Source organism: Copadichromis virginalis, linkage group LG3 (genome assembly GCF_057382275.1).
Source record: "Copadichromis virginalis isolate Kocher_CV1m ecotype Utaka linkage group LG3, C_Virginalis_male_GT1.1, whole genome shotgun sequence".
NCBI classification, from domain to species: domain Eukaryota; kingdom Metazoa; phylum Chordata; class Actinopteri; order Cichliformes; family Cichlidae; genus Copadichromis; species Copadichromis virginalis.
In genome coordinates this window covers 12,444,107-12,465,696 of record NC_140620.1, presented here as the reverse complement: position 1 = coordinate 12,465,696, position 21,590 = coordinate 12,444,107, and the positions used below count along the sequence as shown (strand labels likewise).

The 21,590-nt window shown below is 40.9% G+C and overlaps 2 protein-coding genes and 2 long non-coding RNA genes across 4 annotated transcripts; 1 reads left to right on the top strand and 3 right to left on the bottom strand.

Annotated features, from left to right (window-relative positions):
• Positions 1-219: 219 nt before the first annotated feature.
• LOC146712833 (uncharacterized) lies at positions 220-1,434 on the top strand. Its single transcript, XR_014917282.1, has 3 exons — positions 220-418; positions 1,089-1,177; positions 1,373-1,434. It is a non-coding gene; the product is annotated as an uncharacterized LOC146712833 (long non-coding RNA).
• Positions 1,435-1,490: 56 nt separating this feature from the next.
• Positions 1,491-7,400, bottom strand: LOC146712832 (uncharacterized). Its single transcript, XR_014917281.1, has 3 exons — positions 7,160-7,400; positions 2,711-2,805; positions 1,491-2,569 (listed from the first exon to the last, which is right to left on the bottom strand). It is a non-coding gene; the product is annotated as an uncharacterized LOC146712832 (long non-coding RNA).
• A 711-nt stretch (positions 7,401-8,111) lies between these two features.
• Positions 8,112-13,497, bottom strand: LOC146712831 (C-type lectin domain family 10 member A-like). Its single transcript, XM_085444660.1, has 8 exons — positions 13,351-13,497; positions 13,156-13,263; positions 11,715-11,804; positions 11,564-11,629; positions 11,380-11,472; positions 10,541-10,695; positions 10,218-10,327; positions 8,112-8,468 (listed from the first exon to the last, which is right to left on the bottom strand). The coding sequence occupies exons 1-8, from the start codon at positions 13,406-13,408 to the stop codon at positions 8,312-8,314; spliced, it is 837 nt and encodes a 278-aa protein (XP_085300786.1). The 5' UTR covers positions 13,409-13,497; the 3' UTR covers positions 8,112-8,311.
• Positions 13,498-13,847: 350 nt separating this feature from the next.
• On the bottom strand, positions 13,848-21,013 carry LOC146712830 (asialoglycoprotein receptor 1-like). Its single transcript, XM_085444667.1, has 8 exons — positions 20,865-21,013; positions 20,623-20,730; positions 19,221-19,310; positions 19,071-19,136; positions 18,880-18,972; positions 17,982-18,136; positions 17,636-17,745; positions 13,848-14,834 (listed from the first exon to the last, which is right to left on the bottom strand). Exons 1-8 carry the CDS (start codon positions 20,920-20,922, stop codon positions 14,678-14,680), a joined length of 837 nt encoding a protein of 278 aa, XP_085300793.1. The 5' UTR covers positions 20,923-21,013; the 3' UTR covers positions 13,848-14,677.
• Between the last annotated feature and the right edge of the window lie 577 nt (positions 21,014-21,590).

The window sequence follows — 21,590 nt, the reverse complement described above, 5'->3', positions numbered from 1 at the left end:
GAAGCTGACCAGGGGTTACACTTACAATTCTTTTTTTTTCCGGTTTCAATCCATTTTTTTCGGTTTCAAACCATTTTTCGGTTTCAAACCATTTTTCAGTTTCAATCTATTTTTCGGTTTCAAACCATTTTTCAGTTTCAATCTGCTGGCACTGTTTTGGCGTCCGGGGGCGCGCTGGGGGGCGGGGATTCCGACCCGCATGTATTTGCATATATTATAATGCTGACCAATGACTGGAGAAAACACTGACGACGCGGCTGCGGTCACGGACAAACTCGCACGTGTCTGTTCGGGAATGGCAGATTCCGAGAGGTCCAGCGTTTACATTACCGACTATTTCAAAGTGACAGCCTGAGGTGTTCTTCAGTAACTTGGACTACCGGACAGGAGGACCTGAGGCCCCACCGCATTATTTTTGGTAAGTTAAATGTGTTTGTAAGCTAATCCGTAATTTAGGTCCTTAGCTAGCTACCTAAGGACCTAGCTAGCTAAAATGAGCACTCGGCTGTCGGGGAAACATGTTTTGTAAAGTTCGTTTAGCTAACCCGTGCAGGTGAATGGATTTACCCTGACTAAAGAAATCAAGAGAAACGCACCGGGCTGCTCAGTGACTAACCACGGTTACTGTACTTTTATTATGAGTATTATACTGTAAGAGCAACGGGCTGGACTCTGCTTCTGCGCAGAGCTGATTATTAAATATGTGCAAACAGCAGCATGTTTTCTGTCGCTTTCCACATGTGGAAGGACATTAACGCCAACTTTTAAATTCCCCTCATTAGTCAATAGCTACGGATTAAATAGCAAAGCCCGATACTTATGTACTGAAACCAACTACTTCCGCTTGTCAGCTTAACTTAAAATGTTACATTTTTCCTCTGATTATTTTTTAGCTTTTTTTTTTTTTACTGAGTTTGTTACAAATATTCAGGTTAAAAAAACTGTCCAAATTATTTTTAATGAATTATGTTCACAAAGTCACATGTGCAGTACTCTGTACAGCTTGCATCCTTTAGGACAAATAATTTGAAACATTAATATTTCTTGTTCAATACTGAGCTGATGACACCTCTGTATGTTGTGACCAGGATGCAGCAGCAGACTGAACCTCGACTGAAACCTGCTCCATCATCTCATCTTTGCAGATGTCCATTTATAAAGCATCAACAACTCAAAGGTAAACATGATATTAGAAAATGTGTTAGTAAGGCCTTTAAAACAAATAAAAAAAAATAAACAGCTGTCGGCAGAACTGTAGGACTGAACAACTTCAGATCCCGAGTGTGTGAGGCCGGAGAAGGATCGGCTGTATTTCAGATTTGAGAGATAAACTTTATATTTCAGTTTGTGATGATTCTGTTTGTGATTACAGGAGCTGTCCTCAGATTCAGACCTCAGCACCACCCAGTGACAGCAGACAGATCATCCTATGTCTTCAATCTTTGTAGTAACTCCAAAATTAACTGAAGAAAACAGTACAAAGGTTAAAGTACCACATGTGCTGTCAGTGAAAGCTGCAGCTGTTTTATTGATAAATTTAAAGACAAAAAGTCAAAAGGATTAATCACCCCTGTAACTGTGTCACTGTACATCAGCATTAACAGTACCTCAGTTTGGTGTTTCAGAAAACTGCTGATCTCAGACCTGCACAACTTCTGTTTTAAACACTGAATGTACTCAGCTACATGAAGAGCACATGATGTTTTCTCTGACACAATTAAATACAACCTGATTAAAGTCAAAGGTTGTTACTTGTATTTGAACTAAAAACTTGTGATCTGGAATTCTTTCACTGTTTTTTGACAATAGTGTGTTATTTATCATAAAGTAATTCAGAGTCATTCATACCAGAGTAACCAGAGAGCACAACATATATTTAACTTTCAACAGGACTTAAAGCTATTACTATAGCTTATAGCTATTACTTACCTGCACTACTGTATAGTTCTGTGTAAATAATCATTCTGTACATATGATAATTTTCAATCCTACAACTGTTTATAACTTGCATTGTTCACATTTCTGTATAACTGTATATCTCAGATTTCTGTAGTTTTTCATATTTATATCCTGTTCATAGCCTGTACATAGTTTGTACTCACTACAGCCTGTACATACTTATAGTTATAGAATATTCTTAACATACTTCATACTGTGTACATTGTAACATACCATAATAGACCCATTTCTGTAATATACTTACATATCTATATTATTGCTAGTATATATTGTAATATATCTATATCATGGCTAAAGCACTTCTGGATGGATGCAAACTGCATTTCATTGCCCTGTACCTGTGCATGTGCAATGACAACAAAGTTGAATTCTATTCTATTCTATTATGTAAAAGTCCAGACCCTCTGAGGATTATCTGAGTACTTCTAACATTACACAAAGCAAAGGTCTCCATCAGTGTTCATGAAATGCTGGGTTTATCCTTCTTGTGAGGGAGCTGCTGGTGAAGATCACGAGCCCTGCTTGATCCTGGCGACGAGTTTCAGTCTTCCTGGTGTTTCTGAAATGATGCCTCTCACTGTGGGTCAACAGAACTTCTGGCACAGGACAGCTGTGATGAAAGAAATTGAAGAAGTTTTGGAAAAAAAAAAAAATCTTGGAAATGCCCTAAATGTGAGAAGCAGATTTTGTATTTACTTTTCTTTTGCCAATCAAGATAACAAAGTATAATTTTCACCATACAATTACTAACCTTGTCATCTCCTGCACTGTCTGTTTTGGGCTCTGGGCTCGTCCTTTCCAGCGCTCATGAGACTGCTTTGATGCACTGTGGTATGAGGTGCTAACCTGTTGACAGTGTTGGGAAGGTTAATTTTAAAATGTATTCCACCAAAGATTATAGAAGTAATGTATTCTGAATACTTTACAACTACATGAATGCACTATTGCTGTGTGATTTATTACTATTACTGAAGGCTACTCGCCATACCAATACCAACTAGATGTTAAAATCTTAATATAAATGAGTAACAGTAGGTGGACATTAGGTAAGGCTGCAGCGATCTCGTGTAGAAAACTATTCAGCGCGTATATAAAACAGGTCAGCGGCTCCGAACCGTAGTAAAGGGACCTCTGGCTGATACGTCCGGTTCGTGTTGGGCTCGTAGCTGAAAACTAGCTTTACTTTGTTGTCTGGGTCAAGTTTGCTAGCGAGAGACAGAGAGAGCCGTTGAAAGGCTGCTTATTGTTTCGGAGGAAAACACGAACACGGTGTACAGTCGAGTCTTAACAGCTTACTTACAGCTGGGCTCGTCAGGCACTCTTTTTGGCTTTAGTGGTTATTATTATATTTACATGCTTCCAGCTCCCGTTTCTGCTCTGTGACAGCTCGTACTTTTCCTTTTTCTCCCTCCCTCGCTCACAGACACATAACGGGTAGGGCAGTCCATTCTCCCTGCAGCACGTACTACACTGCCCATGAGGCTACATTGTTTAGGGCGATGCCTGTAACACTGCTATTGCCTTCATATTAAATAATTTTTGTATAATAATTTTTAGAGGCTCTTATTGCGTGTTTTGTTTGGGTTTCCACCGGCGTGGAATTACCAAAAATAGAGAGACCATAGCCTAACATACAGTGGGGCAAAAAAGTATTTAGTCAGCCACCGATTGTGCAAGTTCCCCCACTTAAAATGATGACAGAGGTCAGTAATTTGCACCAGAGGTACACTTCAACTGTGAGAGACAGAATGTGAAAGAAAAATCCATGAATTCACATGGTAGGATTTGTAAAGAATTTATTCGTAAATCAGGGTGGAAAATAAGTATTTGGTCACCTCAAACAAGGAAAATCTCTGGCTCTCACAGACCTGTAACGTCTTCTGTAAGAAGCTTTTCTGTCCCCCACTCGTTACCTGTATGAATGGCACCTGTTTGAACTCATCATCTGTATAAAAGACACCTGTCCACAGCCTCAAACAGTCAGACTCCAAACTCCGCCATGGCCAAGACCAAAGAGCTTTCGAAGGACACCAGGAAAAGTATTGTAGACCTGCACCAGACTGGGAAGAGTGAATCTACAATAGGCAAGCAGCTTGGTGTGAAAAAATCAACTGTGGGAGCAATCATCAGAAAATGGAAGACATACAAGACCACTGATAATCTCCCACGATCTGGGGCTCCACGCAACATCTCATCCCGTGGGGTCAAAATGATCATGAGAACGGTGAGCAAAGATCCCAGAACCACACGGGGGGACCTGGTGAATGACCTGCAGAGAGCTGGGACCAAAGTAACAAAGGTCACCATCAGTAACACACTACAACGGCAGGGAATCAAATCCCTCAGTGCCAGACGTGTTCCGCTGCTGAAGCCAGTGCATGTCCAGGCCCGTCTGAAGTTTGCCAGAGAGCACATGGATGATACAGCAGAGGATTGGGAGAATGTCATGTGGTCAGATGAAACCAAAGTAGAACTTTTTGGTATAAACTCAACTCGTCGTGTTTGGAGGAAGAAGAATACTGAGTTGCATCCCAAGAACACCATACCTACTGTGAAGCATGGGGGTGGAAACATCATGCTATGGGGCTGTTTTTCTGCCAAGGGGACAGGACGACTGATCCGTGTTAAGGACAGAATGAATGGGGCCATGTATCGTGAGATTTTGAGCCAAAACCTCCTTCCATCAGTGAGAACTTTGAAGATGAAACGCGGCTGGGTCTTCCAATATGACAATGATCCAAAACACACCACCCGGGCAACAAAGGAGTGGCTCCGTAAGAAGCATTTGAAAGTCCTGGAGTGGCCTAGCCAGTCTCCAGACCTCAACCCCATAGAAAATCTGTGGCGGGAGTTGAAAGTCCGTGTTGCTTGGCACAGCCCCAAAACATCACTGCTCTCGAGAAGATCTGCATGGAGGAATGGGCCAAAATACCAGCTACTGTGTGTGCAAACCTGGTAAAGACCTATAGTAAACATTTGACCTCTGTTATTGCCAACAAAGGTTATGTTACAAAGTATTGAGTTGTATTTTTGTTATTGACCAAATACTTATTTTCCACCCTAATTTACGAATAAATTCTTTACAAATCCTACCATGTGAATTCATGGATTTTTTTTTCACATTCTGTCTCTCACAGTTGAAGTGTACCTCTGGTGCAAATTACTGACCTCTGTCATCATTTTAGGTGGGGGAACTTGCACAATCGGTGGCTGACTAAATACTTTTTTGCCCCACTGTATGAAACAGGAAAACACCGCCATGTAATCCATTTATTTCAACAAACTAACTGTATTCTCAATATCACCTATTGAACAGTAACTCTAACGGATACATTTACTCATATTTTGTATTTTAAATACGTAACGCCGGTGCATGTATTATGTTACTGCCAGTGTTGGGACTAACGCGTTATTAAGTAACGCGTTACAGTAACTACGTTATTATTGTGGTAACGAGCACGGTAACTAGTTATTATGCCAAAATCAGGAACGCGTTAGTCGTTACTGGGATTTAGATAGGGTCGTTACTCGTTACTTCGTGTGGTGGCTGTCGCGGAGCTTCCACAGATTCAGTAACATTAGCAAGTGGTGGAAGCCAGCAGGTGGATGAAGGAAAAGGGAGGCAAGAGGAAAAGAGACCCGAGGCGGCCGCCGGTCCAAGTGTGAACTGAACTTCAGGTAAGAAGTTATGACCTGCAGTCTCTCTGGGTCAGATATGAACCAAGTTTAGTTGGAGTTTATTTTCGTTATGCTGACTTTTCCGTACTGCGTGCTAGCTAGCATGACGGAGTTTCTATACAGCTGGGTGGTGCTATGTTACTGATGTTGAACTTTATTTTGTTCATAAGTTATTAGAGTTGCCAACCGTCCCGTCTGGTATTCAGAGAAAATATTACGCGTTTCTTATTGAGGTGAAAAGGAACAGTTTGTCCCGTAATTCAGCTACAATGAAAAAGGCACAAAGCTGGAGTTATTCTGTGTCTTTGCTGCACAGCTGCCTCTTCTTCTTTCATTCTCCCCCCTCCCTCTCCTGTTTCTACTTCAATCATGAAAACTGATCAGTGATCAGCTGATCGGCTTTTCTCTCTTGTTTGTTTATCGCCCACTTTGCGCCAGAAAGAGGAAACCAGCGGATGTCGCGCTAAACAACAGCAGCACGTTTAAGCTTGATCAGCTGTTGTTAGAATTTATTTAATATTAATTTCTAGTATCAGCTGATGTTTGCTGGAGCCACAGCTGTAAACCTGCTGGTCATGATATGGTTTGGTTATGTGATGAGAGGGAAACATGAAGATGAAACCAGGAGATGTCCTTACTGAATCATCAGAGCTGAACAGGTGATGGAGAAACAGGTTTACCTTTTAGGTGACATGAATGAGTTGAAGGGAAGTTGTGAACTGTTTCTGAGAGACAAATAACACCAGGATCCTTTTCTAAGTAGCTGACAACTGGTAACTGTGCAGGGGCGGGTCTAGCAAAGTTTTGCCAGGGGGCCAGGTAGGGCATTAACAGGGAAAGGGGGGCACAAGGAAATACTTTTCTTTCTTATTCTCATTTAAAATGTCTAGCTTGTAAAAAATAATTATCTGAATCTTACAACAAACGATTGATAGATTGATGCATATATACCATCAGAACAGTGTACATCACTGTCACAACAGTGTTTATTTTCATTCAAAGGCTTTATGATTTTTCCTATAATGGTGGGCCGGTCTCTAGTCAAAATGCCCGGGCCAATTTTCTGTCCCAGTCCAGCCATGTATGCAGCTCGTCTGCAGTCTGGTGTTGCCTACATCTTCCTATTCAGAAGGCAGAATTTCCGAGGTCTGAGTACAATCGAAAGCACCACGACTGCAGTTTTTGTGTTGGATGTAAAAGGCGCACATGACACTGTGACGTAGGCTAGAATCATGGCGGTGGTCAACGACGGTCCAGGCGTGGGATTTCTCTTGTGGAAATATGCACATTATCTTTTCCTTTCTATTGGCAGGTGGCACAGTGCACTTGTGGCAAGTAAGCAAGCTAGAAGACTGGCAAAGTTATGGAAGCAACACATTAACAAGAGAATTCTGAGTAAAACCAAAGTTACTTTCCCTAGTAACTAGTTACTTTGAAAGTAACGAGTAACTTGAAGTAACTGAGTTACTTTTGAGAGAAGTAACTAGTAATGTAACTAAGTTACTATTTTAAAGTAACTTACCCAACACTGGTTACTGCCCAACACTGCCTGTTGAGATCCTGAGATCCGCTCCTAGAACACCGGCCTCCAACTCCTGAAGAGACACGGGTGTCCCTAAATTTAGCAAATATTAGCTTCAGGCTAGCTTGCTACGACGAATAGGCTAATGCTAGCATTTTACCACAACTTCACCAGATGTAGCTAAAAAAACTAAACTAATGTCCAGTCCAGTGGGACAGCAAGGAAAGATGACAAAAAATGATTACTTACTTGCGGTTTGGAGGTTCAAGCTGAAATTGAAGCAGCCATTGAAAGACGGGAAGAGAGAAAGATGGCAGCTTGGTCAGCACTAGTGGCCTCTATAATGTATGCAAATACATGCGGGCCGGAAACCCCGCCCCCCCAGCGCGCCCCCGGACGCCAAAACAGTGCCAGCAGATTGAAACTGAAAAATGGTTTGAAACCGAAAAATGGATTGAAACCGAAAAATGGTTTGAAACTGAAAAATGGATTGAAACCGAAAAATGGTTTGAAACCGAAAAAAAATGGATTGAAACCGAAAAATGGATTGAAACCGGAAAAAAAAGAAAGAATTGTAAGCGAAAACAAAAAAATTACAGTTTTAATTTTTTTTTTTCACTATCAATTTTTTTTTCGGTTTCAATACAAGATTTTTCAGTACATTTATTTCAGTTACAATATTTTTTTCGGTTTCAATATTTTTTTCGGTTTCGTTTCAAGGTGGCATCGTTCTGATTCCATAGAATCCTGGGAGCTTTTTTAATGCACTTCAAGTTCAAAACTTTTTTAAGGAACCTGATCATTTAATTAAGGAATTCTCAAAAGTGACTTGGCTTAAGCAACACTTGATCTGGATCATGGAGAGTTTTCCTTTGGGCTACTCTTTCAGGAATTCAAAGAACTATTTAAAGAACTTTTAATCTCTTGGTTTGTTCGGGATAATGAAGGAAGGTTTCAGGGAAATTGATGATGTGTTTTATTAGATTTTTGGACACCAGTGGAGTTCTGGAAAATTAGATACATCAAGATTTTGATACAACATACAAACTGCAAAGCACTAATGACCTTTCCCTCAGCACAGCAGAAAGAGATCATTCTGGTAGCTTGTAATCACACTATTCAATGGTGTCAGCTCGCAGCTCACATCTGAGTTTAGTTCTTCATGGTGTGCCTCTGACAGATGAAGCGCATTTTGCTGGAGCAGTGCAGATCGTTAAGACGTCCATCAGAATGAAGATGAGCGCAGTCTTCATCCCCGGGACCAAGACCATGATGGGTCCAGGCGTCAGGCTGCCCAGGTTTCCACCTCCTACAAAAGAATGATACAAAGTGAGTCTTAAGGTGAGCTGCAACCACCATGACAGACAAGAGAAGCCAGCGTCAAAGCACGTGAAGTTGCAGTTCCTCTAATGTCCAATTGAGGCTCGTTCCAGCAGTCACTCAGTTCCCACAAATTTTCAAGGTAAAAAGTCCAACTTCACAGCCGCTATAAACATTTTTGCAGCTCATACAATGAACTATATGGGAAAATGCGCATAGAATTTCTCAAACACAAATGCAATAATGCCAAATAACTATTTATAGTTATGTCTTGATGCATGCTCAATCATCCAGGTAAGGAAATCTCCAAAACTTGATTCTGTTCAACGTTTCTCCCACTGAAAACGCTACGTCCAGATGAACAGAATCAAGTTTTGGATATTTGTAGTTACAGTTATCCCCAAACACACATAAGCACGACCAGTATAATATAAATATAATAGTGGTATACCCCTGAGATTATAATAATGTAGATGTGACATGAAGTGCTTGAGGACTGAGACTTCAGTTCAGCAACAAAATGAAGAGGCTGTTTTTTCCTGCCTGGAGGTCTGGACTATGAAGGTCCTGCAAAAAGACTTTCAGATGTCAGCAGCGAGTACAGCTGAGGAGGAAGTGGTAGTCCCGAAGATGCCGCTTAACGTTGATGTCTGATGATTTTCCATGATTATGGCTCTCTGGACACTTTTCCTTTTGTCCTTTGCGTACTATGTGTGACATACTCTTTGTACGTTTCTTTAAAAAGAACATGTGAGGTCATGTGAACTCCTCATAAACATAAAGCAGGACACCCTCGCCACTTCATAACTTTTGATATTGGAAAAAAGGATGTCTTTGTTTTTCCTGAAGCTCATAATGATAGTGATGATGGGACTGAGTATAACGTCTATTAAATCTATTCATTCTACAATTAGTATTCTTTAAAAATCATTGTCCCACAATGACTCTGGGTTAACTGTAAATAGAAAATGTTGCAGATGGTTTCCTGATAATATTGACTCATGATATTTTACTCATGATTAATTACCTAATAGTGTTTAAAAATGAACAAGAATAAAGATTAGAAATATGCCCAATTAGAAAAAAAAACAAAAGAAACATCTTTTTTAACAAAAGGTTCATCATACTTGGACTGTGGTGCCTTTAGCAAAAAAAAACAAAACCCAAACAAATGTAACAGTGTTTATGTGGTATTGTTCCACTTGCCACAAATGTCAGTGTAATGGGGAAACAGCGCCCCCCCTCTCGGCGTGGCTGGCTGCAGTAATCGCTGCCAGTCTGCCGTAGCCATACGAGAGGTGAGTTGTATTGTTCCGCACACGATATAGCTAAGTAGTACAGACACATAAAACATGTTTGATTAGCTGATGGGCACCGAGTGTAATAAGTGCTTGGTGGACACATGTCTAACATCAGTTTTATGTACTCTTCATTTGTTTATTATTGTGTAAAACTGTATGCTAAAGCGGAATGCTAATGGGATGTTCTGCCGTAGTGTGCTGTGCGGAGTGGTGTGTGGCGAGCCTTTGCACTGATACAACACCGTTGTTTCCATTCAGGAAGTAAAGTGGCAACGATCGATCAGAGACTCCACCTGATTGGTAGTCTAAGAGACCGGCATGAGTAATGGGCAGAACAATTACATTCTCTTCCTAATTAGCACTACAAAAAACACAACCCCTCATTTTCTTGCATGTATACCATCAGTTGTTTTTTTTTTTTAAGTGTAACAGCTTACCTCCGGTTCATGATGTAGGGTGTCTGGTTGACCCACTCCCACTGCCCAGTCCTCTCATCAGTCAGACCCACCCAGTGGAAGGAGCCCACGCTACGCTGGGTCACAAAATCCTGGTAAAGGCAGACGGAGAGAAAACTCAAATTTTCAGTTTCAATCAAGGATCAATACAGGCTCCTCCCCTTTTCAGTCACATACATGAGCTATAGTTCGGCTTTTATTGATTAGCTCATCACAAAAGAGCTCCTGTTGAGGTGACAGTGTGTTTAAGATGCATCACAAAGTTGAGCGTCAGTGCAAACAGATGAGAGGGCCAGCCAACTCACCCACTCCTCGTCAGTGAGAAGAATGACCAAGTGAGATTCGTGTCCATTACACCAGTCTCTGGCATCGTGCCACGATAATGGCGTGGTACTGAATAAGTAGCAGTTGGTGCCGAAAGAATCCCAATTCAGAGGACAACAGCCGTGTGCTGTCGTGCCTGACAGACGGACAGACAGAGAGTGTCTGGTTTCCATGTTTTATAAGAGTCATTTCAAAAATACACTTTTAGATATTGGAGACCTTCTTTAACAGGGGACAGTCCTAGGAGATGTTAGACAGTCGCTGTGAGAACTAGTTTTAGAAAAACATATTTTTAGTCAAGAAATATGATGAGATTAACATCATCCTTTTCAAAAAAGATCAGTGGATGAAAGCACACAATCACATGGTTAAGAAAATTCTAAAATAAAAAACGGCCAAACAAATAATAACAAATAAATATAATAAACAAATGGAACAATTGGAGAGCTTAATACAAATCTTAAATTAGGAAATAACACGATTTAGTTACTAATTTCCTCATAAGACCTCGCTCCCCCCAGAGAGACAAAACCTTTCTGCCTTAGCTTGTTACAGTTTATACAAAGAAACATGAATTTTGGTTTTTAGCTTCAAGAACCTGTTTAAACCTTCCAGTAATGCCTGCAGGTGTCTGAAGTTAGTCTGAGCTCATCAGATGCCTCAGACTCAGAGATAAATGACTTGGGGGCCAATGAACCAAGGCACATTTATACACAGGCTTCTTCTTTAGTAACAGTAAAGCTGTTCTATAAGCTTAAAACTGTGAGGGCATCTTTAGTAAATGAAGTAGAGGGAACAGGATTAGACAGGAGCTGTGTACCGTTGTTGACCAAGCGTTCTAAAGAACATTTGAGTTCGGCGACCGTCCTGCGGAGAGCGTCCAGGACTGAGAGCTGCCTCAGTGCCTCTGATACTGAGGAATTGCACACACAAAGCACAGGTATGTTAATAAAACTACTTGTTAGTGTCAATGTGGATAAAGTGTTGCTCTGCAGAGTTTCCACCTGATGCCAGCTGGTCCTTGTTGTTCTCCACTGCAAACTTCATTGACAAAACTTCTTTTGCTGTATCTGTGGTAGAAGGACGGGAAACTAAAGTGTGAAAAAGACGAAAAAGCCAGCAGTTGGTATCACAGTATGAGTACATCTGAGCTACCTTTGGTGAGCTGCTGTGTGTCCCTCAGTGATTCAGTCAGATTAGAAACACTTTTCTCCGAGGACCACAACCGGTTCCATGTCGACGTGTCTGCAAACACACAGACATAAAAAAAAATAATTATAAAATAATAATTATTTTCTTCAAATCATTACCGAAAAGAAATACTTAATCATTTTTTCATAGGATCTTTGTCTATATTCTCACCATTACATAAAAGTACTTACTGTTGTTGTTCACCTTATTTTGTGATCTCATTATTTACATCTGCTTAACTGTTTATGGCGCAGCACACATTATGCACCATTGCTTTCTTTATCTTTTGCCTCCACGGAGCCAGCCTTTTTGTAATCTTTTAAAAAGCTTGAACTATTGTTCTCCAGGCTTTCTGAAGTTTTTTTTAAAGGTCATTGTTTTGTTGATATGGCACGGTAACTGTATCTTCAATAACAAATGTTTTGTGGTCTTCTACACATCATACGGGTCAGCTGTTCCACACAGATTTCATGTTTATATAATGCAGTAGTTTATAATTACACAGCTGGATCTCTATTCTGACCTCAATGGGCTGACTGTAACCCAGTTTGGGAGCTCTCTCAGCAAAAGGCCCAGTAACTTAGCTGAGACCTTGGGATAACCAGCAGTGCTCCATTCACTGTTCTAAGTAAACACATAGGCACATGCATTAATATGAGTCTCCCTTGAGCAAGGTCATTGAATGCTTTAAAATCAGTTAGCAATATTTCAACTTCAGAATTTGGCAGTACGAGAAAAATGTTTTTATATTTGTTGGTGCCAGTTAAAATCTGTGCAGTGGTGTTCTGATCAACTGGACCTCCAGCTGAGTCATAAAGCACTTTACAATCAAGATGAACAACTGAAGTATGCATGACCTTATATAAATCATTATCAATAAAGAATAAATCAAGGAAATGTGAGTGAAACATTAGATTGCTATCTGTCTTCTGGATTAGCATAGCATCTTAGCCTAACAGACTCCTAATTTTGTATGGATTTAAACAGCAGAGGCGACAACTGTCAAGTATCTGAGAACAAAGTTCCTGAGAGAAAGTTTCCGGTCATTAGGATGGAAAATGACGACTGTGTAGATAAAAACACACCTCTTTTGGTTGATAGAGGAAGACAGTAGACAGAAAAGAGTTTCAAGAAAGAAACAAGAACATGCTGGGTCAGTCACTGCCCACAAACTAATGTATGTTTTACACCTTCAGAGCAACAGCCTGAGCATCATTTCACTATATTGTGGCTGAAGTGAAGCCAGACACCTCTAAAGTCAATATCTCCTAAAGTGGGCAGCTCACACTTGGAAAAATCCAAAAGGATAAACAGCACTGCAGGCCAGACAGGAAAATCTACACACTTGTGTTTTAGGTGTCTATTTTAATGAATAGTGACCCTATTGTGTCCTGAGTGTACTCACTGCTGGCTCCCAGAGCTATGATCAGAATGACGAGGAGAGTAGCCGTCAGAGCAGGAAAGAGCCATCGTCTGTACCTGGAGAACCTGGAGAAATCGACAGTACGAGGCTCTGCGGACACACAAATAGGACATGAGTTTTTCATTTTATAGACGCACAGACAAGTGGACACACAGACAGGTGGACACAGACAGACACCTTTGTTCCAGAAATTGCTCATTTCTTCGTCCACATTGTCATGGTATTCAGTCGTCATGGCGATTCTGGTCTCTGGGTCTGTCTCTGTGTGAAATGGCGTGCGTCTGACTTCGTCTTCATCCAGTCCCCAATGAACAAACAGGCGAACTGTCCAAACACAGAGGCTCAGGTCATTGGCCACGAGCTGCACTTTGCACTGGAAAACACCACCTGTGTGTGTGTGTGTGTGTGTGTGTGTGTGTGTGTGTGTGTGTGTGTGTGTGTGTGTGTGTGTGTGTGTGTGTGTCTGTGTTAGCTGATTACTACACTGAGATGACCTACATCAACAACTACAAAGAACTAAACTTTCATGGAAAAAAGGACAAACATCTGAAAATACCTGAGTCTGGAGCTGCAAACAGACTAATAGGAAAAGTGACGGATGAACAGATAATCATTAAAATGTTTTTGAGTTGCAGTGGCAATAAAGGTAAAGAAGCAGCAGTGACAGACACAGATTTGTTTTCAATTATTTTAATGTGTGTCATAATGTCTGACTTCAACATGTCAGTCAGCGGTTAGAGATCTTACACTTTCCTCCCTGACACTGTTCAATCAACTGCTGCATCTGTTATCCACCATACTGGAAAAATATAAACAAATGAGGTGTGATTTACAAAATAACATGATCGCAAGATTCAATGGATGTGATTTGTGTTTTAGAGAAACAATATAAAAGATCAATAGGAGGATTCATTGGATGCCTGTATGGAACAAAGTACATCTGACATCTCTTCATGTTCACAGTGAAAGTGAATGCACAGCTACATGTCTACTAAAGAACATTTGGGATGTTTCATTATGTACATTATGTGGCTTTTGTCAACATGAGCAAGAGTCTGATCTTCATTTATTTGGGTTTTCAAGGTATTAGGATTATTTTGAAGCTTAAAGCAAATAAACTGAATTCTGGCTACAACTCCAATGTTTCCCCTCTGACAATAATGTAGAACTTTATCATAGTCTGGAAATTTGAGGAAATGTTCTAAGACTGGACCTCTTAAATTTTAAAATTGATTTAAAAAAAAAAAAAAAGAATAGGCTTTACAATGAGAGATGTAGAGATGGTCTGAAGTGTGTTTGTATAGGATACGTGGACTGTTTCTAAATAGGCTATGTTGCATTTATTAATTCTGGAATATTTTGAAAGAACTCTACATGAAAGAGGAAGTCCACAGAGTGGAATTTCCTGATTGTATTAGAAGTTCTCATTGTTTTTCTACCCAGTGCTTTAATTGGAGAGGTTCCTTTTATTCTGCAGTGGGCGGAGTCAGGCCTGCAGGTGTGTTCAGACTCTCAGGTTGTCTTTCTGACAGATGAAGCGTTCTTTGATGGAGCAGTGCCGGTCGTTCAGGCGTCCATCATTGTGAAGGTGAGCACAGTCTTCATTCCCAGGTCCTAGACCATGATGGGCCCAGTTGTCGGGCTGCCCAGGTTTCCACCGCCTTGAAAAACATGCACAAAGATGTTTATGTGTAATTCCTGTGGAGCACTGACTGATAATAATTCCTCTTTATGCTCTACTGGTCTACTGGTTACCGTTTCTGGACAAACGTTTTAGACTTTGATTTAGGATATGAAACCTCTTGGTTATATGTAGGCATTTAAAACTTTATATTAGGTTTAGGCAATAAAAACAAATTTTGAAAAAACCAAAGTCATTTTGTAACTAGTGCACGTTTGCTTTGGGACAAGAGCATACTGAAACAAACCTGGGCTCCGCTCATCCACCCACTCCCAATCCTCAAACACTTGTGCAATCGTGCAGTTAGGTACAGTTATCCCCAAACACACATAAAAGTATGACCAGTATAATGTAAATATAATCGTTAGTGGTGTACCCCTGAGATTATAATAATGTAGATGTGACATGAAGCGCCTGAGGTTTTCTGGGACTTCAGTTCAGTAACGAAATGAAGAGGATGTTTTTTCCTGCCTGGAGGTCTGGACTATGAAGGTCCTAATAATAATCGCTATGTACCACAGGCTGGCTGTAGTTAAACCTTTACTTAAAAAGCCATCCCTAGACCCAGCTGTCTTAGCTAATTATAGGCCAATCTCCAACCTTCCTCTACTCTTCCTTGAAAGAGTAGTTGTCAAACAGCTAACAGATCATCTGCTCATTTGAGGAGTTGCAGTCAGTCCTGCAGAAAGACTTTCAGATGTCCGCAGCGAGAACAGCTGACGAGGAAGGGTTAGTCCTGAAGATGCCGCTTAATGCTGATGTCTGATGATTTTCCATGATTATGGCTCTCTGGACACTTTTCCTTTTGTCCTTTGCGTACTATTTGTGACATACTCTTTGTAGGTGCCTTTAAAAAGACCATGTGAGGTCCTCATAAACATAAATCAGGACATCCTCTCCACTTCATACTCTTTGATAGTTAGTGGAAAAAAGCACGTCTTTGTTTCCTTAAGCTAATATTGATTTTTTGAGCAGCCTCTGCAAACACTTGGTGATGATGGGAATGAATACTGCCAGTCTGTTCTATTTAGGCAGTGGTGAGTCTACGTAAAATGTCTATTAAATCTATTCATACTACAATTAGTATTCTTTAAAAATCATTGTCCCGCAATGAATATTGTCACAATCAGGGGTACCGGGAGACTACGTCCTCATTCCAGGTGACTGCTGTCAATCAGCTGTTGATGATGTCAGCCTGTAACCTCTGCTTCAGATCGCTCTCCTAAATGCTCGCTCCATAGCCAACAAATCATTTGCACTGAATGACTTTTTTAGCAGTATTAGTATGGACTTCCTGTTTCTCACAGAATCTTGGCAGCAGGAGAATGAATGTATCCACCTGAATGAGCTCTGTCTGGTCGGCTGTCGCTTCATTTGGACTCCGCGTTTGGACGTGGTGGTGGTCTGGTCACTGTTCACCGAGACAATTTCACTTGCAGGGCTATGGACTCTGAGTTTTTCCCTTCCTTTGAGTCACAACTCCTAAGGTTGGTACAACAGATATATTTAATTGTGTTTTAATTTACCGCCCTCCCGGCCCCGCTGGTGTTTTTATTCAAGATTTTACCGACTTTTTATCTTCCATTATTAAACTGGAGATGGTCTTAATGTTTGGGGATTAAACCTCCACGTGGATGATCTTAGCTGTAGCATGGCCTCTCACTTTCTATCCATTACAGACTCTTTTAATTTTATTCAGCATGTCTCTGGACCCACCCATGTTAAAGGCCACACCTTGGACCTTGTGTTTTCTCTTGGCTTAGACACAACTGTGTTAAGGACGTACAAGTGAGTGACCATTCCTGTGTTACTTTTAGTCTTAGCTTCCCTCTGTACACACCACCTTCTAATTTCATGTTCCATAAATCAGGATGTTGCTTTGGAGTTTTCTAAATTGTTGGACCCTCATGTGATCAGTGGCTGCACTGATGCTGATGTTGCTACACAGTGTTTTAAGAATCACTGCTTGGAGAGTTTAAATTCGATGGCACCTATGAAATCTGTCTTTGCTGCCTCAAAAAGAGCTCATCCATGGATAAATGATGATGTAATGAAGGTTGAAAGAATCTGTAGGAAAGTAGAACGCCTTTGGAAATCAACTAAACTCGAAGTTCACAGGCTCCACCTTAGGGAACTTTGGGTTTCCATATATGAAACCATAAAAACAGCCAGATCAGGAAAATTTTCTCATCTAATCAAGCAAGAGAAATTCCAAATACTGTTTGACTCCATAAACTCTATTGTTTCCCCCGTGGTCCACCAAGTACCTGTGACCTCTATATCTGAGAGTGATGACTTTTTGACACAGGGAAAGCCGTTAATGTAAATAGAAAATGTTGTTGATGCCGTCCTGATATTATTGATTCATGACATTTCATGTTTTTAGAAATTTATTTTATTTCTAAAACTGTTTATAAATGAACAAGAATAACTATTAGAACTATGCCCAATTTTTAAAAAACAAACAAAACAACAACAACAACATGAGCACTGATCAGAAGAAAGCAAAAAAGGTATACTGGGGACAAACCGAGCCAATTCCGCGATGCTTGGTCCTCAAGGAAAATGTATCAATATCTTTTTTGTGACATTTGTTTGGTGGTGCGCTGTGAGTTTTATAATGTGAAATCTGTGCCATGGCTCCAAAAGGTTAGAGAACACTGCCTTATGGAGCACTAAAAGTTCTCTTAGAACTTAGAACAAAAAACACAACGCCTCATTTTCTCGCATGTATACCATTAGCGTTTTTTTGGGGTTTTTTTTTTAAGTGTAACAGCTTACCTCCGGTTCATGATGTAGGGTGTCTGGTTGACCCACTCCCACTGCCCAGTCCTCTCATCAGTCAGACCCACCCAGTGGAAGGAGCCCGCGCTACGCTGGATCACAAAATCCTGTTAAAGGCAGACGGAGAGAAAACTCAAATTTTCAGTTTCAATAAAAAAGGGGGAAAGGGGAGGAGCCTGTATTGATCCTTTGATCAATACAGGCTCCTCACATACATGAGTTATAGTTCGGCTTTTATTGATTAGCTCATCACAAAAGAGCTCCTGTTGAGGTGACAGTGTGTTTAAGATGCATCACAAAGTTGAGCGTCAGTGCAAACAGATGAGAGGGCCAGCCAACTCACCCACTCCTCGTCAGTGAGAAGAATGACCAAGTGAGATTCGTGTCCATTACACCAGTCTCTGGCATCGTGCCACGATAATGGCGTGGTACTGAATAAGTAGCAGTTGGTGCCGAAAGAATCCCAATTCAGAGGACAACAGCCGTGTGCTGTCGTGCCTGACAGACGGACAGACAGAGAGTGTCTGGTTTCCATGTTTTATAAGAGTCATTTCAAAAATACACTTTTAGATATTGGAGACCTTCTTTAACAGGGGACAGTCCTAGGAGATGTTAGACAGTCGCTGTGAGAACTAGTTTTAGAAAAACATATTTTTAGTCAAGAAATATGATGAGATTAACATCATCCTTTTCAAAAGAGATCAGTGGACGAAAGCACACAATCACATGGTTAAGAAAATTCTAAAATAAAAAACGGCCAAACAAATAATAACAAATAAATATAATAAACAAATGGAACAATTGGAGAGCTTAATACAAATCTTAAATTAGGAAATAACACGATTTAGTTACTAATTTCCTCATAAGACCTCGCTCCCCCCAGAGAGACAAAACCTTTCTGCCTTAGCTTGTTACAGTTTATACAAAGAAACATGAATTTTTCTTTTCTTTTTTAGCTTCAAGAACCTGTTTAAACCTTCCAGTAATGCCTGCAGGTGTCTGAAGTTAGTCTGAGCTCATCAGATGCCTCAGACTCAGAGATAAGATGCTTATGGGGGGGACTATTGTGAAGGAAGGAACAACTTTGCAAAACCTAGAAAGCAAAATGTACGTCTATGCCGATGACACTGCCATTCATACACAGGTTTCTTCTCTAGTAAAGGTGTTGCACAAGCTTGAAACTATGAGAACAACCTTGTTAAATGACACAGAGGGAACAGGATTAGACAGGAGCTGTGTACCGTTGTTGACCAAGCGTTCTAAAGAACATTTTAGTTCAGCGACCGTCCTGCGGAGAGCGTCCAGAGCTGAGAGCTGCCTCAGTGCCTCTGATACTGAGGAATTGCACACACAAAGCACAGGTATGCACAGTGTTAATAAAAGTACTTTTTGGTGTTTATGGATATGAAATGTTGCTTTGCAGAGTTTCCACCTGATGCCAGCTGGTCCTTGCTGTTCTCCAGAGCAAACTTCATTGACAAAACTTCTTTTGCTGTATCTATTGCAGAAAAACAGGAAATTACAGAGTGTTAAGTAGAAAGGACAGCAATTGAGTAACGCAGTATGAGTACATCTGAGCTACCTTTGGTGAGCTGCTGTGTGTCCCTCAGTGATTCAGTCAGATTAGAAACACTTTTCTCTGCAGACCACAACCGGTTCCATGTCGATGTGTCTGTAAACACACAGACATAAATTTTTTTTTTTATAAATAAATGACTATTTTCCTCAAATCATTACCAACAAGAAGTACTTCATATTTTTTCTCCTGGATACTGGCATTTATATATGTATCTCTCTCTCTCTCTCTCTCTCTCTCTCTCTCTCTCTCTCTCTCATATATATATATATATATATATATATATATATATATATATATATATATATATATGAGAGAGAGAGAGAGAGAGGAAACAGTAGGAGCTGTGTGAAACTAAAGGCAGTGGATCCCTCAGCAGCTGGATCACAAAGAGCACAGTCACAATAACTGTGCTCTTTTTTGCATTGAATACCTCTGCAGGTTTTGCATTACAGAGGTATTCAAGTATAAAAACAATAATAAACACAATGTTCTGGTTCTATAACATTTTTATATCATTACTTTATTATGGATTAGGTGCAAGAGTTTAAATGTTGATAATTAAATAATAGTTTGACTCAATAGCAGGTTGTGCCTTGTTCTCAGATGGACAGAAAGTGGACAGTGATAGATGAGATGAGGAGATGAAGGAGGAAGAGAGGCAAAGAGTGATTCACAAGCAGAGTCTAATTTATTTCTCACAGTTTTGTTGCCTTATGGTTCTGAGCGCTGTCATCAATCTTTGCACTTTGCATTATCTCATAACACTTGTTTAATCAGCTACCATCTCTCCTATGGACTTTCTAATGTCTACAGTCTCAGATCAGGAGCAGCAGCAAACCCTCAACAGCAACACTGTACCCATCAGGTAAACATAGGCTACGCCTTGTCCCCACCTGATGACAGTGACATAGTATGATGTGATTCAATATTAGTTTGTTGATGAATGTGGGTTGTTGTTATTCATGCTGATTTTTAACTTTGAGTATTCGCCCTTTTAAACATCTCTGCACATCCCTGCAACAGTCAGGAGGAAAGTGTCAACTAGCTGAGAACAAAGTTCCTGAGAGAGAAAGTTTCCGGTCTTTTGGTTGATTAAGGTAGACAATACACAGAAAAGAGTTTCATGAAAGAAACAAGAAAATGCTGGTTTGGGGTCAGTCACTGCCCACAAACTAATGTATGTTTTACACCTTCAGAGCAACAACCTGAGCATCATTTCACTATATTGTGGCTGAAGTGAAGCCAGACACCTCTAAAGTCAATTTCTCCTAAAGTGGGCAGCTCACACTTGGAAAAATCCAAAAGGATAAACAGCACTGCAGGCCAGACAGGAAAATCTACACACTTGTGTTTTAGGTGTCTATTTTGATAAATAGTGACCCTATTGTGTCCTGAGTGTACTCACTGCTGGCTCCCAGAGCTATGATCAGAATCAGGAGGAGTGTAGCCGTCAGAGCAGGAAAGAGCCATCGTCTGTACCTGGAGAACCTGGAGAAATCGACAGTACGAGGCTCTGCGGACAAATAGGACATGAGTTTTTCATTTTACAGAACGCACAGACAGGTGGACGCACAGACAGGTGGACGCACAGACAGGTGGACACACAGACAGGTGGACGCACAGACAGGTGGACACACAGACAGACACCTTTGTTGCAGAAATTGCTCATTCCTTCGTCCACATTGTCATGGTATTCAGTTGTCATGGCGATTCTGGTCTCTGGGTCTGTCTCTGTGTGAAATGGCGTGCGTCTGACTTCGTCTTCATCCAGTCCCCAATGAACAAACAGGCGAACTGTCCAAACACAGAGGCTCAGGTCATTGGCCACGAGCTGCACTTTGCACTGGAAAACACCACCTGTGTGTGTGTGTTTGTGGGTCCTGCAGGAGCCATACAGGACCCAGTGCAGCAGGTAGAGAGAGCAGTGGAGAAGATCGTGGGTACTTCTCTTCCCTCCGTCCAGAACATCTGTAACGGCACAGTGGCCCGTGGAAATGGGATGGACTCAAGTGCAGATGCAAAACCAGAGGCTTGAAGTGCGGTGCACCAAAAGAATTTTTATTCACAACGCTTGTTAGCAACTGAAGACTATTATTTAGAAGAAACATAAACTATACGTCTGAGGAAGAGGAGACTAAGACTGTAGTTAAATTAAGACAAATTCACTGTGACGACTGGGTGCAGAGACTGGTCGGGGGAAACTATGGCTAGCCAGGGCACTGAAACAGAGGAGAGGACAATCAGTGGGACCCAAAAGAGAGTTGCGAGTTAATCCAAGAGTAATTTCCTTGAGCTGCCTTACGTGCTTGCAGGTGGAGATTGCTTGGAGGGGGAAGGCAGAGGTCCAGGTGAGTACGGAGTGCAAAACCAGAA